Source organism: Drosophila albomicans, chromosome 3, assembly GCF_009650485.2.
Source record: "Drosophila albomicans strain 15112-1751.03 chromosome 3, ASM965048v2, whole genome shotgun sequence".
Lineage (NCBI taxonomy): Eukaryota > Metazoa > Arthropoda > Insecta > Diptera > Drosophilidae > Drosophila > Drosophila albomicans.
In genome coordinates this window covers 19,453,016-19,468,455 of record NC_047629.2, presented here as the reverse complement: position 1 = coordinate 19,468,455, position 15,440 = coordinate 19,453,016, and the positions used below count along the sequence as shown (strand labels likewise).

The window sequence follows — 15,440 nt, the reverse complement described above, 5'->3', positions numbered from 1 at the left end:
TTGGTATTTTACCAAGAAATGAGTTAATAGAATTATTTTTTATCGATCATCTAATCCACTGATCTGAAAGGATCTCTCAAACAGTAAGAAAAAAAATCTGTATTGTGTATAGATTTTTTTAATAAAACGAAAATATTCCAAAAAGGTGTAACCAGTTAGCAATTATCTCGTTTTGGTATGATTTTGCGCTATAGCTACAGTATATTTTGAAATTCCGATTGTGGTCACGCTGGTACGCAACCGATTTCATTCGCTCATAAGCAAGCAGCTGTAACGGTTCGTGTTTTCTGCATTAAAGCAAGAATAAAAACGAATAAATCGCTAATAAATAATTGAACGATAAGCAACACATTAAAAGTGAAAAAATCTATAATTTCGTTTTTAAAAATTATTGAATTTGAAAGAAAACTTTTATTAATTAAACTCGATTTGATAGAAAGGTGTACAAAAGTGATAATTGAAAAATGAATTTATCATTTGCTGGTTGTGGATTTCTGGGAATTTACCATGTCGGAGTTGCAGTTTCCTTCAAGAAATACGCGCCACACTTGCTGCTGGAGAAGATTTCAGGCGCTTCCGCGGGCTCCTTAGCAGCCTGTTGTCTGCTCTGCGATTTGCCTTTAGGTAAGCACACAATAGACTTTAATTATACTATGGAATGTTCTATATGTGTGTAGAATATGCAAACTTGCGTATTTATCCATAGTAACAAGAATATTTTCAATGACTGTTGGACTTGAATCAAAACATAAATTTGTTGCATACATACTGAATGTACTTGAAATAGCGTTGCCAGCTGTCTGTATACTTCGTTTTTGGGGGCTCGTCACTCCCAAAAATACGTCGCAAATGCAAACAAAACAAACACAAACAAAAGCATTTGAAAATGCTTGTGTGTGTGTGTGTGTGTGTGTGTGCTCCCAGCTATGTAATAAGCACGAAAATAGAATTACACACACAGAGCAACGAAAATGTTGTTGTTGTGTGTAAGCGTTTGATTCACAAATATGTGAAGGTCGGGCTTGTTGTCGTTGTTGTTTATCTTGGGGGCTCGCTTGAATTTGAGTTACATTAATTAGGGCGTGACAGGCAGGCGTAGGCTGCGCATATTTCGATTCAAAGTTGAAAGACTTTTAAGAGGTTAGACGTTGAAAATAAAACGAATAAAATATATTATGTCTTATTAAGTCAGTCGTGACATTATTATACGTTTTGTTGTGAAAAACACTTCCAGTTGTTGTCTGGGTTATTTCAAAATATATATATAACAATATATACATGTATACAAAAACATATATGTATGTTTATATACCTGTTGCTGTCGAGCATTTTCGCTGGCACATCGTAGAAAGTTCGACGACCAGACCGACAGGTAAACTGATTCATTGCTCTTGCAACCAGTTGTTGTCCCAGTTTGGTTGCAATTCACTTTTAATGACGGTACACACGACGCAGAGCAGAAACTTTGAGGGATGCCATTAAATGCACTACAGACTTCTGTTTCTTGCCCTAATCCAATTTCACGCTTACGCTATAGCACTCTGACGCCTCAGTTTCTTTTTACCTGTAACCTGATTACGTGTCCATAATTACATTTGTTCTAGATGTTAAATATTTTCAAAATAATACACTAATATAAAAAGCTAAAAAAAAGTGTTTCAATATTTGTATATAGTATTTGCTATAGTTTCCAATTGACGTCAATTGTCTTTGGCCTAAGTTTTGCAACTCGACAAACTGAATGAGTTTCCTATTTTTGATTAGGAATAATATAGAGACTCAACACATAAACAATACAAAAGTTGACATACACATACATTCACATGGAACATGCTTCTTGTTGTTGTATTATTTACATTCAATTCGCAGCTGTGTTTTGCGCTATATACATATGTATGTATGTATGTGTATTCGATTGGGGCTTATCAAGCTATCAGCTCATTTCATTGTGACAAGTGACTGTTGGGCTTTTTTGTGCACACGCCAGCAAAAGTGTCGTAAGTATGTACATATATATGAGAGTTATGATGTATTTCATATGCGTTCTTATCTGTAATCCGAATCCAAAACAGCTCGATTGTAAATCAAAATAAGGAACACAAACTTCCAGCTGCTCTATTTGCCGTATAGACATTTATGTTGGGTAGAACTGTTAGGAAATTTGCAGAATTTTGTAGGGCATTAAAGTTAGGGATGAAAATTATGACAAAATATGAATTCAGGTAATGTTTAGGGATAGCGGGATGGAGGAAATTAAATTAAATATCATTAAAAAAATATATATGCCAATAGTTGTTTATAGATTTAATATATGGTTATACATACATATATAATATTTGTATATAAGGTCTTGATGATATCAATCAATCAATTAATCTACTAATTAGTTAGTCACAGCCAAAGTAAGCATTACTCATGTAAAGACAAAGACCAACTGACTGCAACTGTGTGACTGACCTATAAAGTGGTTCCAAAGTACAGTCTCAACTTTGTTATCGCAATTACGTTTGATTCTATAACGAGCTTGAGGTTCCCAAATTGCCGCGGCGTAAATCGAAAGTATACTTATCTAGGTATCAAAATCTTCTTTGTTCGAAGTTCAAAAACTATACTACTATTATAAGAAAAAATAAAAAAAGAAAATCTCATTAGCGTTAAAGCGTTGCTAAGCATCTTGTAATTGTAAACAGTTTTAATTATCAGTGCATTTTGTTGACTAAGCGCATTTTAATCTCTCTGCTATTAAAAACATGATTAACAGTTGCAGTTAAATTTACTTTTTTTGATGAAATTACTTCACCTTCGGCCAGGAAATTTATAACGTTCTCTTGCCAGCGATAGACGTCAAATTTCCGGTTCATTGCACCATTTAAAGACGAGAGGAGGCAACTATTATAAATACTTATTTTGAAGTTCGGGGTTTCGGGGTCACGGGGGAGTGTCCGTGGCACCGTAAACAACTTCGAATAGTGTAACTGATAAAGTCTGTGAGTTCTCGAACTTTGCAGCTGTTCTTTTTTGTAAACATTTGATGTCATCGCCGTACTGTATTGTATTGTATGCTACTTCAGTGTACAAATGTGGTTCGACTGGTTTTCCAGTCCGCAGACGAGCCCCCAGAGCTGATGGGAAACACATGTAATAATAAGTACACTCGAATGGGGTATACCTTGTACCCAGGTGTAAAGTACAGCTTTTTTCTTTTTTGCTTGTGGTGTAATTATTGTAAATAGAAGTTCGAGCGCTTGACGTTTTGATAAACAATAACAAAAATAATAATACTGTAAGAAATTTGATAACACCCGTTGCTCGCAGTTTAATGGGTACTGTAAACAGTGGCGTGTTTTCTTGTTTATCTTTGCTTTGCTTTGCTTACACATCCGCATTTTATTTTGAAAACAAAGCTTATTATTGTTTTGATCTAAGCGAACGGATACGCTAGAATGCTGAATTTTATACCCTGTAATATTGTAAATTGACCTAGATCGTCACATCAAATTACGTTTATAAAAATAGTATCAACTCTCGTCTTTCCGGTTGCCTGATACTTCAAGTTTAAACAAATCTATGCGTAGAGTCAGCATTAATTGTGGATCAAAGACTTATATTATGTATTCCACTCGTGACTTACAACAATAGAACTATTGAAACTATAACTGAAGGTGGTGGTGGCCTGATTCGGGCTTTACGTCAGCAATCATAACATTTGTTGCTGCTATTTCGTGTTATCTCTGAGCGGCTTTCTTCTAATGAAGCAGCAAAAGTGTGTAGGTTGTATACACACACACACACAAAGAAGAGTATATGTTACACACAAGGGGAAACTACTATCAGCTTGTTGTGCCAAAACAAAATAATTTATGTATGCGTATATAGAATATAAGTGTGCGAGCTTCTGGTGGGGTTTCATATGTTTTTATAGTGCCTTCTTATCAGCAACGTGCTCAATGGGGGCCAAAGTAATATACTATAATCGATCAACACAAGGTGCATGCGTCATTTCCCATTGTTCAGATGGGTGAACGATCTAATTAAGCGTGCCCAACTGCGCGAGACCCTGTCGCTGGCCTAAGATACATCATGTTGAAGAGGAAGTGCTCAAGGCCATTTCTTCTCTTCTATTTGTTCATTCAATGCGTTTGTTGCGTGCAGTACTTTTTTTTTGATTATAAATACATTTATTATAATTTTGTATTCTTCTCGTTGTAGGAAGCATGACATCGGATTTTTTCCGGGTGGTCAACGAAGCACGCCGCTACTCGCTGGGACCATTCAGTCCCTCGTTTAACATACAAACCTCATTGCTTGAGGGCCTACAGAAGCATCTACCTGAGGATGCCCACAAGCGTGTTAATGGACGGCTTCATATATCGTTGACACGCGTTTATGATGGCAAAAACGTCATCATATCCGAGTTTGAGTCGCGTCAAGAAGTCTTGGATGCACTGATGTGCGCTTGTTTTATACCTGGATTTTCGGGAATTTTGCCACCTCGTTTTCGTGGTGTGCGTTACATGGACGGTGCCTTTTCAGACAATTTGCCAATTTTGGATGAGAACACGATTACAGTGAGTCCCTTTTGCGGCGAGAGTGATATTTGTCCACGCGACCAGAGCTCACAGTTATTCCACATTAACTGGGCCAACACAAGTGTAGAAATCTCAAGGCAAAATGCGAGCCGGTTCGTTCGCATTTTCTTCCCGCCACGACCAGAGTTTCTCTCGAAATTCTGCCAGCAGGGTTTCGATGATGCATTGCAATTCCTGCATCGCAACAATCTTATCAATTGCCGTCGTTGCATCGCCGTTCAGTCCACGTATGTTGTCTCGGAGACCGTCAACACCGACGATTTTGAAGCCGAGTGTGACGAATGCAAGAAACACAGAAACGTAAGCATTTTGAAGTGAAAGTCAACGCTTGTGTGCAGCAATTAATTTGGATTACATTCATTTCTTTTGTAGGATGCCTTAGGATCACCCTTACCGGAGACTGTGTTGAATGTGATACAAGAATGCATTGAGCAGGCTAACAAGGGTTTAGCCAATTGGATATTCAAGCATCGTGGCATTAAATTACTCTCAATGCCAGCCACTGTGCCAATGGACTTTCTTTTGGCGACAATTATGAAGTAAGTCTAGTGATTTATTCAAAAGATTACATTGTATTTACTATAGCTTTTTGTTGTCATTTCAGAATCTCCACACTAACTCCAAAAGTGACGAAACAAATGCGTCAGCTCATCGAAGAATTGCTTGTTCAACTCAACAACACCATGCAACTGCGTTTGCTCGATAAATTTACAGTAAGTACTCGAATTTTAAATTCAATTCAATTAAGATATTTATATCTTAATTTTATACACAGCTTTACGATCAGCCACATTTTGATGCAACTGGTCTGTTTAACTCCGATCATCTGTATGGTACAAAAGTCTCACTTCTTATCGATCAATGGTAAATAAAAAAAAAAACACTAATAAAAACAAAGAATAATGAATAATTGTTATTTTTACAGCGGGGCTAAACCTCTTAAAGGCGATGTTAAGCAAGTCGCTAAGATGACGCACAATGAAGCACTCTATGCATATTATTACACAGACGATAATACGAATAAAGTCAAAGTGACTGAGATATTTGATTTTGATGACATTGCGAATGAGGAGCATCAGCCAAATTCATTACGCTCGATTGAAGATCATTCGAGTGGGCATCAGCATTATCACAATGAGTGGAATTGCATCGAGTCTGGTGAGTAAAATTGTTCATTACCAGATTTATTTCAATCTCCCATCAATCCTTAGATTTTCGTTTAACACCCTATCTGCACTCTAATTACAGTCCAATTAATGCCCACTGCACCCGAATTACACGATGTTGCCTTTTAAGACTATCATTAATTTCTGATGCACTAAATTCCAAATTTTATACACATAAACGACGAAATTAATAGACAAAATTATAATTTCAAAGGTAAATTGGCATTATTTTTGAAAACTTTTGGTTTCGGTTACTGTTAAATCATTAGATAGTAAGTTTCCCATATTTTTAAATTAAATGTATTTCACTATTACCTAATGTTTTATTTATTTGTTAATTTTGTTTTTTTTTTTTCAGACTTTTTCATAGACGAACAAACGCCCAACGAACTGCAGCCTTCTGCAAACGATCTTGAATCCACACAAAACAATTCATCCAAGCTCAGTTATGCTGAGGATAATCAACGCTTAAGTGATGTGCGCATAGAGATTGAATGAAAAGTGCTTTAGGATTATATTATTATTATAATATAAGGATTTGAACTGAAACGACACCAAAGTGGCTTGTAGCCTTTAATCTAACTAGATTATCGATTATGTACCTTACTTTAAGTTAAGTTATATTAATTTGTATATCTAAAGTGACAAGTATTTTTAAGTAGTAAATAAAAAACATCCGATAATATATGCAGTCTTTTATATAAAATTATATATTTACACGAAAAATTTAAATAAAAACACAATAAATTTTGATATTTTTAAATCGAGTTCAAAGGAAAGAGAAAGGGTTAGGCAAAGTTTACATGCTGTTAGTGCTACCACCTGATGATTTGCTTTCCCGATGACTAGAAGGGTTGCTTAAACTTCCCTTGATGGAAATTCGCTCAAGACATGAAAAACTCATTTCCACAAATTCTGTAAGGTTATGGCAATCCAGATCAATAGCAATTTGCATAGCATTCCTCAAAGCTTCCTTTGCACGCTCAAATTTGTTAAGAGATGCATTCGATTTAACAATCAAAATTGTGCAGAGAAAACTCCAAAGTAAGCTATTACAATTTTTTGATTCTGCATCGAAAAAGTAGCATCGAATAAATAACTACATATAAAATGAATGTACAATATATAATACCAACCTTCAATTGCCTTACGAGCGATAAAGCCGCATTCCTCATAACGATTGGAGTCAAGATGAATATTAGCTATTTGATGGAGTAAATAGCATTTTTCAATCGAGTATTTTGCGAATATCATACGATTTTCAAGATTTGAAATTTGCCTCCTATAAAGTACAATGATTATTAAATTAAATTTGTTTTGGAGTATCGAAGATTAACCTTGATTTTATACTACTTAGATCCATTGCATCTGTATCTTGATATGTGGAACGGTCTCCGAACACAAATTGTGGGGTATCCTTTATCTTATCGGTCTCAAGGTGAAGCAGATGGTGGAAAGCTTTCTTCTCATTGAATTTAAATTTTCTTGGAACATAATATTGTTCGGCCAGAGCTAGTGCCAAAGTATTATATACTTCGTTGATAAATTCAAATTTCCACGGCATTATTCTAAAAGTTTTCAAAACTACATATTCTCCCATAACCTCCTCAACATACTTTGAAAGTTTCTGCAAAATATATTAATATTTCAATATTCAGTCATCAATTAACATATCTGATGTTAATTACCGATATATTTTGTTCTTCACGAAGACGTCTAATGGTTCTTAAGACTGCAACCATATTTCGTCGAGTTTGGTACTGTATGCGGGATAATTGGTCTTCCATGAATTTGTCCGAGAGGGTTTTGTCTGCATGCTTGTTATAGCGCATATAGTACATCGGAGAGCGGGAATGTATCATTTTCTAAAATAAGTCGATGCAGATGTAGAGTACCAAACAAAGTTAAAAATTTAACGTACCGCGAATTTTTGTACGATTTTATATTGCTGTTTGATCAATGACTCCAGAAATTTATGCGAGTTTCTGCATTGTGGCATTAGCACATTTGGGTTTCTGTCGATGTCGTGAATAGCACTGTGGATCTAAAACGTATATATAATCGCTTACTCACGTTCTTAATTTTTCTAGGAAAAGTACGTCCTTCCAAGATTTGTCTAGGTAATATTGATTACAAATATCGTAAGCTCGGCGCCTTCTTGCGATTTCGCGAGGAGACAATTGTTGACTCTAATAAAATTTACTCTTATTATGAGGTCTTGAAAAATTTAACAATTAACCAACTTTAATCTCCGGAATGCTCAAAACATCGCATTTGCCTTCTTCTTTCAATATCTTCCAAAGTGGACGCTCGTCAATCTTCATTTTATTATTTTCAAGATCTTGTACATGTGTAATGATATTTTGGTTCTTCAAAATAAATGGGGTTAGTCCATCGCCACAACAATCACGTATATTTTCGTCAATCTGAATGGTCAGTTATATCAGTGCATTTGAAACTAAGTTAGAGGCGTATGTTCTATTAACATACCACAAGTAATCGATCTTCAAAAGCTTGTGTCTTGTTACTCGAAAAGAGATTTGCGCTATTGTGCGCTTCGGCCTTAGCATCTTCAAAGCGATTTAATTCGTATAGCGCATCACAAGTTTCCAGATTAACTGGATAGCTTTGAGGTCCCAATGATGATTTTAAAATTTCTTTAATTCGATTACAATTTGAACATTAAAATAACATATTTAGTTCGTCAAACACAAAAGTTTTTTCACTTACTTCGTGCTGCCTTGCAATTCTCCAAAGCAGAATGGGTTTTACCAATTCTACGCAGATTTTTACTACGATTGTATAATATCATAACGTCCTCTGGTGCAAGCTCAGAAGCTTTATTAAGATACGTCAAAGCATGGTTTACCCTGCCTCTTCGTGAGTAATACTTTCCCCAATCAATGTAAATTCCCTTTTCTATCTCTGGACGCCAATCTATTTTCATCCATACAGGAAGAGCTTCTTCAACTCCCGCTTTTGGGACAATTGTTTGTCCGAAAATCGACGTCATGTTTCGATATATTTTTTTATTCAATTATTTTTTTTTGTTTTTTTTTTTAATATTTTTTTTTTGAATCTAAGTTTTCTTAACGAAACAAAAGAGACATAGTGAACTAATTTGGAATCAGAGATATTTTTCAATAAGTTGACTTTAATTCCAGCGATGCTAAGATACCATATTTGGGGTATTAATATATCTGTAGGGTGTGCAATGACTTATTGAATAGTTATGGTCCATGGCAACTTAAACATAATATTCTTGACCAATAGCGAGCCAATTTAAGAGTTGTTTAAAGGCAATGATGCTTAACAATACAAATGTATATTACGTATGTATGCATAATAGATTTATAATAAAGTTGTCAAACCAGTACAATAGTAATTGAACTCATATTTATTTCAGCAGTAAAGATACTCTATACAAAAGTATAAATAAATCAAATCAAAACATTGTGGAATTTAACAAAGTTACATTTTCAATTTTGGAAAAAGCAACATGTACTTGATGTGCAATATTTTATATAGATAGAACTTGATTACAAGTATAGATTTCAATGAAATTGTTCATAAGATATGTGATATCACATTACTCTTCTCAGTTGATCTTGTACCAAAAATTTAATATCGCCATTCTCTTATTATCATTAAGTAATTCAAAGTGTGTGCTTATAGGAGCAGAACAATTGAAACGCTTCATTGATCGCTCGACAGCGACGACTTACAAACATATAAAAGATGTAGTTTATTAAAAATTATAATTAGTCTCTCGATCAACGATTATCGGAAAGAACAAGTGCTTAACAAGTGTGTGCCCTCATTATCGTTGGGATTTTTTAGATCAGCAGTTATTGATAACGACATTTATCATAAATCTTCTACTGGCCTACCAAGTCCCAATATAATGGGAGTAAAGACCTCAGTTCAAATAAGTGTTTCTATAAATTGTTCTTAATGTTTAACATCAAAAGATACAAAAAATGGATGTTTAATGATTAATTACATATTTTTTTCATCGGATCGGATGCGTTTTAATTTCAACCGCACAGCGTTTTATTTGGTAGTTAGTAACCACTTACCAATATATAGATAAATTTAATAATAGAAAACATTGAGTAGAGATTCAACACCGTGGAAAATTGACACCCGGTTTCATAGATGCTGAATTATAAACCACGGAAACGCATAAATGGTCATTGTAGTTTAGATCGGGAAGCAACTAGGAAATAAGGAACAATGATATTGTAATCAGATTGAATATTTCCTAAAAATACTTACCTTAGGAGTTACAAATATATATTGAGCAGATCCCTCTTTAGTGGCTTCTCTTAATAACAACTCAAAAATGTTACGTTCGTTAGTGGCGTCCATGCCTTGATTAATTTCATCAACGCATCTAAAATACAAGTAAATATAATAAATCTTTATATTTATCTGAAAAATAAAACTATTACCTGAATGGTACACTTGTAACGTGCTGTAAAGACATAGAATAGATTGCAATAGCTACAGCACGTTCTCCACCGGATTGAATATATTTGTCGAGAGTTTGTAATTTTCCCTCCTTTCTATATTGAACCATAATTTGTATACCATATGATTTAAAATCATGCTGAAATATAGTTGACGACAAAATTAATTCATAAATTCACAACAAAAGGATGAATTATTTCTTACTTTATCATTTCTGGACAAGACCACTTCCCCTACGTATGACATAGATTCCATAAATTCACTGAACTTAGCGCTTATGGTTTCTATTAAATTGTTAAGTTTTGGCTCCCAATTATTGAATAATGCAGTAATTTGACCATCAACGTTTTTCTCTTGATTGGCTTTTTGATCGATAATTTGCTTTAACAGTTTCACCTGTTCCTGACGCTGTTGAAAGTCTGCGATAGCCTGAAAAGTGACAAATCAAATGAAAGGATTTGAATAACAATCTTAAACAAAAGTTAATAATTTCAATATTACCTGTGGATTCACATTTGCCATACACTCCAATCTTGCCTGGAATTCGACAATAGCTTCATGGATTTGTTCAATGTGAAGTTTTGATAAATCTCGGAATTCAGATTTGAATGGAAAATCCTTGCTTGGTGGAAGTTTGCCATTACATAAACTTTGCAGCTCCTCAGTTTTCGATTGAATACTTTCCGTGTGGGTTTCCAGAGATTTAGTTATTTTCTCGACATTTCCCTTTTGTAATATAAAAATAACGTATTATTATTCATTTAAATACACCGATATACTTTTTGCTTATAGAAAATACTTACACAAGCGCCCTTATAGTTTTCTTCACTTTCATTAAGAGTATTCATTTGAGATTCATGTTGCCTTATATGAACGCTTTCCATTAGTTGAAAAACTTTTTTTAGGGCTATACTCTTCTCACTAGTCTCAAGAATTTTAAGTAAGTTTTGTTCAATTTCAAATAACTGCTTAAAATCTGACAGAACATTTTTTTGAAAAGTTTTTTCTGCGTCATCCAATGCTAAAATTATATGGTAAAAAATATGATATATATATATATATATATATATAATATATATTTTATACTCACAATTGAATGATCTATTGATGTTTAATATTTTATCATTTAGTTTTTTAACTTCATTTTCCAAATTTTCGAAATAATTCAATTTTTGTTCAATTTTTCGTTTTTTTTCTACTTCTTCCTTCGTTGTCGCTTGTAAGCGTTCAAATTCATTATCGACTTCTACTAATTTATTTCTAAGTTGATTTCTTTCAGATATTGAATTGTTGTACCTACAATAATAGAAAATGAAAACAATTGATACGATATTATAGAATTAGTTGATTAAGATATAAGTTGAGTGTTCTCACGCCTTACCGTTCTTGAAGCGATGCCAATTGTTTTGAGTCAAGAGTAATAAGTTGATTTTTCCTTTGAATCGTACTCTCGGTTAATATTAAGTCTGATCGGTACCGAGATGCTGTCACTAAAAACTTTTTAGTACCTAATAATAAAACAAATATAAAGATATTTTTCTATTGGTGTCGATTGTGAAAATTTTGTGCTTACCACCGAAGAATACACGGATTGACTTAGGAATTATTGAAGTATTATTACTGACTTCTTCAGTTCCAATGGGAATATTGTGAATTTGATAAGTACCACACAGTTTGTTTATAATAGGCATTGGTCCAGAGACTAGATCCACCAGGTACGATGTGAATCCAATAGATCTAGGCATTGCATAGTTAGTTATAATTACTGAATGTTTAATGATAATAATCCTTACGTAATTTCAGATAGAGGTACTGTCGAGGTATACAAGCATCTGTTTCCTGGAGCACAATAAATGATATTAACGGATAACTTCTGCTTCACACATAATTCATTAATCAGATCAGACATATCATTCTTGTCTTCACAAGCGAATGCATATAAATCACGCTGTCGAATAAGGTTCTCCAAACACATAGCCGCATCAGGGCTTTTAATATTTAACTGCAATAAATTTAATTATTTAGATTCACCGAAAAGGATTATTATGATACTTACTTCAAATATCATTGGATCGTAAATATTGGACTTATATTTGTGCTTATTTTCAGCAACCCAACTCATGGCTTTGATTAAATTTGGATTTTGGTTGCGCAATTCCTAAAAAAAAATATGGTTTGATATTTAATAAAGTACACACATTATGATTATGTCGTGTCTTACTTCAATTTTTTGTGTTTTAATATTTTGCAATCTCTCAATCTTATGCTTTAGAGCTGTCACCTCAGGAATTTTCTCATCATTAAGTTTGGCTTCAATTTCTCTGCGTCTATTGTACTGCCTCATGGTCGTCTCGCGAGTTTGATTTATTATTTTTCCATGTTCCTCGAGCTCATTTACTAAATCCGATTTGTACTTATAAAATTGCTGCAATTCTTGATTTTTACCTTCTGCAGCTTGCTTCAGATTATCAGCTTCCATTTTGTTTTTAGTTGCTTGCTCGATATGTCTCTATAAAAAAGCAGCTGGTCAATACAACATACCACGAAAGGCTTCAATTGAATAAACAAACCTTTAATTCAAAGTTTCTTTCATTCACTTTATGTTTTACAGACTCCAACAGAGAGTCCAACTTATTTTTTGCATTATTGGCATGACTTATAAGTTTAATCTGAAGGAAAAGAACACCATTTAGAAGAGATGGAATTGTTTCTTTTATATCAACTTACTTGTTCCTCTTTCTTCTGCCTGAGATCAAAACTCTTTTGTGTAATTTCTTGCTGTGCTCTTTTTTGCAACTCATATGTCTTTTTGCGAGTTTGACATTCCTTATTTGCTTTATTCAAACTACTTTTCAGCTCGTCGATTCTTGAATTAGCTACAGTGATTTCACTCCATAATTTTTTCGCCTTATGAACATTTATCTTTTGCAATATTTCCTGACGTTCTTGATACTGATCAACTGTAACTTGTAACCTAAATTGTTTGATCATTAGGTAAAATTAAAAATAAATAATCATTTGTTACATACTGCTCTAATCGCTTTTGCTCTTTCTGAAGATTTTCTTTATCTTTCTCACGGTCGGCGTGGGCGTTTAAAAGCTTCAGTTTCATTTCCTTTAGATCGTTGAAATTCTTTATAAACTCATCGTCACAGACAGATGACATAGTATTGACTAAAAGTTCTTGAGGATTCATTTTGGAAAAATCCTAAATCAATGATACAAATTAAATTATTAATGATTAATACAAACAAAATGTGAATTTGATATTTATGTGAAATTTACCTGAACACGATCCTGAGGTAGAAACTGACATAAATTACTAACTTGTATGTTGAATGAGGCGACGATGTCTAGAAACTTTGTCTTGGACAATTCCTTGGAATTGACATAAAAATGAGATTGTCCATTTTGGTTTATTGTTCGCTTAAAAGATTCTTTTGAGTTCTTTGAGCGCCCATTAATTGTTACAGTAATAATTGCAGAGCTCTTATTGCTTTTGATGTAATCGGCAATGCTAGATGAACGATCCAACAACTGGGGATCGCCGCCTAATCCCAATATGATAGCAGATACAATTGTAGACTTTCCTGTTCCATTTGGCCCAGTCAATACATTTAGATACTCCTTGGGAAAATACGTAATTTCGTTATAAGATCTGGAAAAACATATGCAGATAAATATGAATACACACATCTTTGGAATTGTTAGATATGTGGGGCGAGCTTAAAACGAAACTAGTGCTTACAGTCAGGGATCTAAAGATTGCCTCAAACACAATAGGCAACAATTGCAACGACACACAATAAACTTTTGACAAACTCTCGAATTGCTAAAAAAACTATGATTGGTTTGGTACTTACACGAAATCTTTGCAGTACACTGAGTAGATTCGTCCAATCATGTGCGTTTGTGATAAATGCCCTGACCTGTCCATTTTTGCCAAGAAGCAACAGTCAGAAATTATATTGCGCGTTAAATTTGTTGAAATCCGCGGCTTATTTCCGTGTTTGATGTGCTTGCTTAGCTATGTGCCTTGTGAAATAGCGGCGATATATATTGCTTATTGTTTACCGTTTGAGAGCCAACTATCGATGAATTATCGACGTTATGTTATTTCAAAACACAATGAATATTAAACGTGATTTTATCTTTGAAAATATAAATATTTAAGTACTTTAAAAAAAAAAAAAATTGAAATAATATTTTAAGAGCACTTATCCTTGTTTAGACAAGAATATCCAAATCGATTCTGAATTATTTAATAAGAACACAGATGCGAAACATATCGGAAATTTATCGAATTCAACAAATCGATACACTCGATTACATCGTACTCACGTTGTTAATGTATTTATCGATATTCCAATTGCCAAAGTAAATAATTGTTAAAGTAAAATGAATTTTCATAAATTAAATATTACTGCCGGCATTTCAATAAGATGTTTGAAGTATTCAACTAATGTTACAAAGCCAGAACTACCTGCATCCTTTGTCAATGATAATGTGGAATATGAGATCTCCAGAGACAAATCTGGTCTTCGACGACAGCATAAGAATATTCTTCATGAAACAAACCCATATAGTGAGGCTCACTCATGGATACATTTAACGGAGAAATATCAACGGGGAGTGTATGGAAAATATGGTGCAAAGAGTAACATTAGTCCCCAAATTTGCTTTGGAACTAAATCGGAAATAGCCGCAGCGAAAAAGTTCCAGACCATTACGCAACCCAAAACAATTCAACAGATGATTGAGACGGCGCGAGCCGCTAAGGCGGCTAAATTAGCAGCAATCGCTGAACGTGAGGATGGCATTGCTAAAAAATTGGAGAAATTGGAACAATGGAAGGCTGACCTTAATGCAAAGGTTGCAAAGAGGGAAGCCGATGCTGCAGCGGCAATTGCGCGAAAGGAACGATTAATAGAGGAAGTTCGCCGGCATTTCGGATTCAAGGTGGATACACGAGATGAGCGCTTCAAGGAAATGCTCGAGCAGAAGGAGAAGGAGGATAAGCGAAAACAAAAAGAAGCCAAGCGAAAAGTCAAAGAGGAAAAGATGATGGCAAAATTAGTTAAACAAACATCTTAGTGTAATTGTATAAAAGAGCAGACAATATACATAAACAACGTTGTTGAAATTTATTTAAAAATTTTTGTATTTTGCCAAATCTAATTATCATGTTCTCAAATACTTTCCCATGTTCAAG

General features: G+C 34.1%; 4 protein-coding genes and 1 long non-coding RNA gene across 7 annotated transcripts; 3 read left to right on the top strand and 2 right to left on the bottom strand.

Moving 5' to 3' along the window:
* Window positions 1-253: 253 nt before the first annotated feature.
* On the top strand, window positions 254-6,438 carry LOC117567347 (1-acylglycerol-3-phosphate O-acyltransferase Pnpla3). 3 transcript variants are annotated; one of them, XR_004572055.2, is made up of 8 exons: window positions 254-624; window positions 4,210-4,889; window positions 4,962-5,128; window positions 5,194-5,302; window positions 5,365-5,453; window positions 5,515-5,747; window positions 5,838-6,027; window positions 6,114-6,238. XR_004572055.2 is itself a non-coding variant. In XM_034247273.2 (7 exons), exons 1-7 carry the CDS (start codon window positions 465-467, stop codon window positions 6,251-6,253), a joined length of 1,578 nt encoding a protein of 525 aa, XP_034103164.1. In that variant the 5' UTR covers window positions 254-464; the 3' UTR covers window positions 6,254-6,438. The 3 variants fall into 3 exon arrangements, 1 of the variants encoding a protein (XP_034103164.1); XR_004572054.2 differs by having other exon boundaries at window positions 5,838-5,969; window positions 6,114-6,203; XM_034247273.2 differs by lacking the exon at window positions 5,838-6,027 and having other exon boundaries at window positions 6,114-6,438.
* A 2-nt stretch (window positions 6,439-6,440) lies between these two features.
* Window positions 6,441-8,786, bottom strand: LOC117567346 (uncharacterized). Its single transcript, XM_034247272.2, has 9 exons — window positions 8,486-8,786; window positions 8,246-8,412; window positions 7,999-8,181; window positions 7,829-7,944; window positions 7,677-7,770; window positions 7,444-7,620; window positions 7,093-7,382; window positions 6,892-7,037; window positions 6,441-6,823 (listed from the first exon to the last, which is right to left on the bottom strand). Exons 1-9 carry the CDS (start codon window positions 8,766-8,768, stop codon window positions 6,555-6,557), a joined length of 1,725 nt encoding a protein of 574 aa, XP_034103163.1. The 5' UTR covers window positions 8,769-8,786; the 3' UTR covers window positions 6,441-6,554.
* A 9-nt stretch (window positions 8,787-8,795) lies between these two features.
* Window positions 8,796-14,348, bottom strand: LOC117567353 (structural maintenance of chromosomes protein 5). The gene is made up of 17 exons (XM_034247286.2): window positions 14,092-14,348; window positions 13,514-13,886; window positions 13,258-13,436; window positions 12,956-13,202; window positions 12,799-12,897; window positions 12,450-12,737; window positions 12,285-12,386; window positions 12,022-12,230; window positions 11,802-11,965; window positions 11,610-11,736; window positions 11,319-11,524; window positions 11,032-11,249; window positions 10,730-10,954; window positions 10,433-10,657; window positions 10,210-10,367; window positions 10,034-10,151; window positions 8,796-9,974 (listed from the first exon to the last, which is right to left on the bottom strand). Exons 1-17 carry the CDS (start codon window positions 14,163-14,165, stop codon window positions 9,879-9,881), a joined length of 3,108 nt encoding a protein of 1,035 aa, XP_034103177.1. The 5' UTR covers window positions 14,166-14,348; the 3' UTR covers window positions 8,796-9,878.
* LOC127565598 (uncharacterized) lies at window positions 11,848-12,454 on the top strand. Its single transcript, XR_007954932.1, has 2 exons — window positions 11,848-11,943; window positions 12,032-12,454. It is a non-coding gene; the product is annotated as an uncharacterized LOC127565598 (long non-coding RNA).
* A 223-nt stretch (window positions 14,349-14,571) lies between the features above and the next one.
* On the top strand, window positions 14,572-15,424 carry LOC117567351 (growth arrest and DNA damage-inducible proteins-interacting protein 1). Its single transcript, XM_034247284.2, has one exon. It carries the CDS (start codon window positions 14,627-14,629, stop codon window positions 15,320-15,322), a length of 696 nt encoding a protein of 231 aa, XP_034103175.1. The 5' UTR covers window positions 14,572-14,626; the 3' UTR covers window positions 15,323-15,424.
* The last annotated feature ends 16 nt before the right edge of the window (window positions 15,425-15,440 follow it).

What these genes read in the sequence shown, in the direction of transcription:
- LOC117567347 (XM_034247273.2), top strand. Translation starts at nt 465, where the DNA reads ATGAATTTATCATTTGCTGGTTGTGGATTTCTGGGAATTTACCATGTC. An exon ending in CTTTTGGCGACAATTATGAA is followed by an intron (nt 5,129 to 5,193) that starts GTAAGTCTAGTG and finishes TTGTCATTTCAG; the next exon opens with AATCTCCACACTAACTCCAA. An exon ending in GTTTGCTCGATAAATTTACA is followed by an intron (nt 5,303 to 5,364) that starts GTAAGTACTCGA and finishes TTTTATACACAG; the next exon opens with CTTTACGATCAGCCACATTT.
- LOC117567346 (XM_034247272.2), bottom strand. Translation starts at nt 8,768, where the DNA reads ATGACGTCGATTTTCGGACAAACAATTGTCCCAAAAGCGGGAGTTGAA. An exon ending in GAATTGCAAGGCAGCACGAA is followed by an intron (nt 8,413 to 8,485) that starts GTAAGTGAAAAA and finishes ATCGAATTAAAG; the next exon opens with AAATTTTAAAATCATCATTG. An exon ending in AAATCGTACAAAAATTCGCG is followed by an intron (nt 7,621 to 7,676) that starts GTACGTTAAATT and finishes GACTTATTTTAG; the next exon opens with AAAATGATACATTCCCGCTC.
- LOC117567353 (XM_034247286.2), bottom strand. Translation starts at nt 14,165, where the DNA reads ATGGACAGGTCAGGGCATTTATCACAAACGCACATGATTGGACGAATC. An exon ending in GAGCAAAAGCGATTAGAGCA is followed by an intron (nt 13,203 to 13,257) that starts GTATGTAACAAA and finishes CAAACAATTTAG; the next exon opens with GTTACAAGTTACAGTTGATC. An exon ending in ACGATCCAATGATATTTGAA is followed by an intron (nt 12,231 to 12,284) that starts GTAAGTATCATA and finishes AATTTATTGCAG; the next exon opens with TTAAATATTAAAAGCCCTGA.
- LOC117567351 (XM_034247284.2), top strand. Translation starts at nt 14,627, where the DNA reads ATGAATTTTCATAAATTAAATATTACTGCCGGCATTTCAATAAGATGT.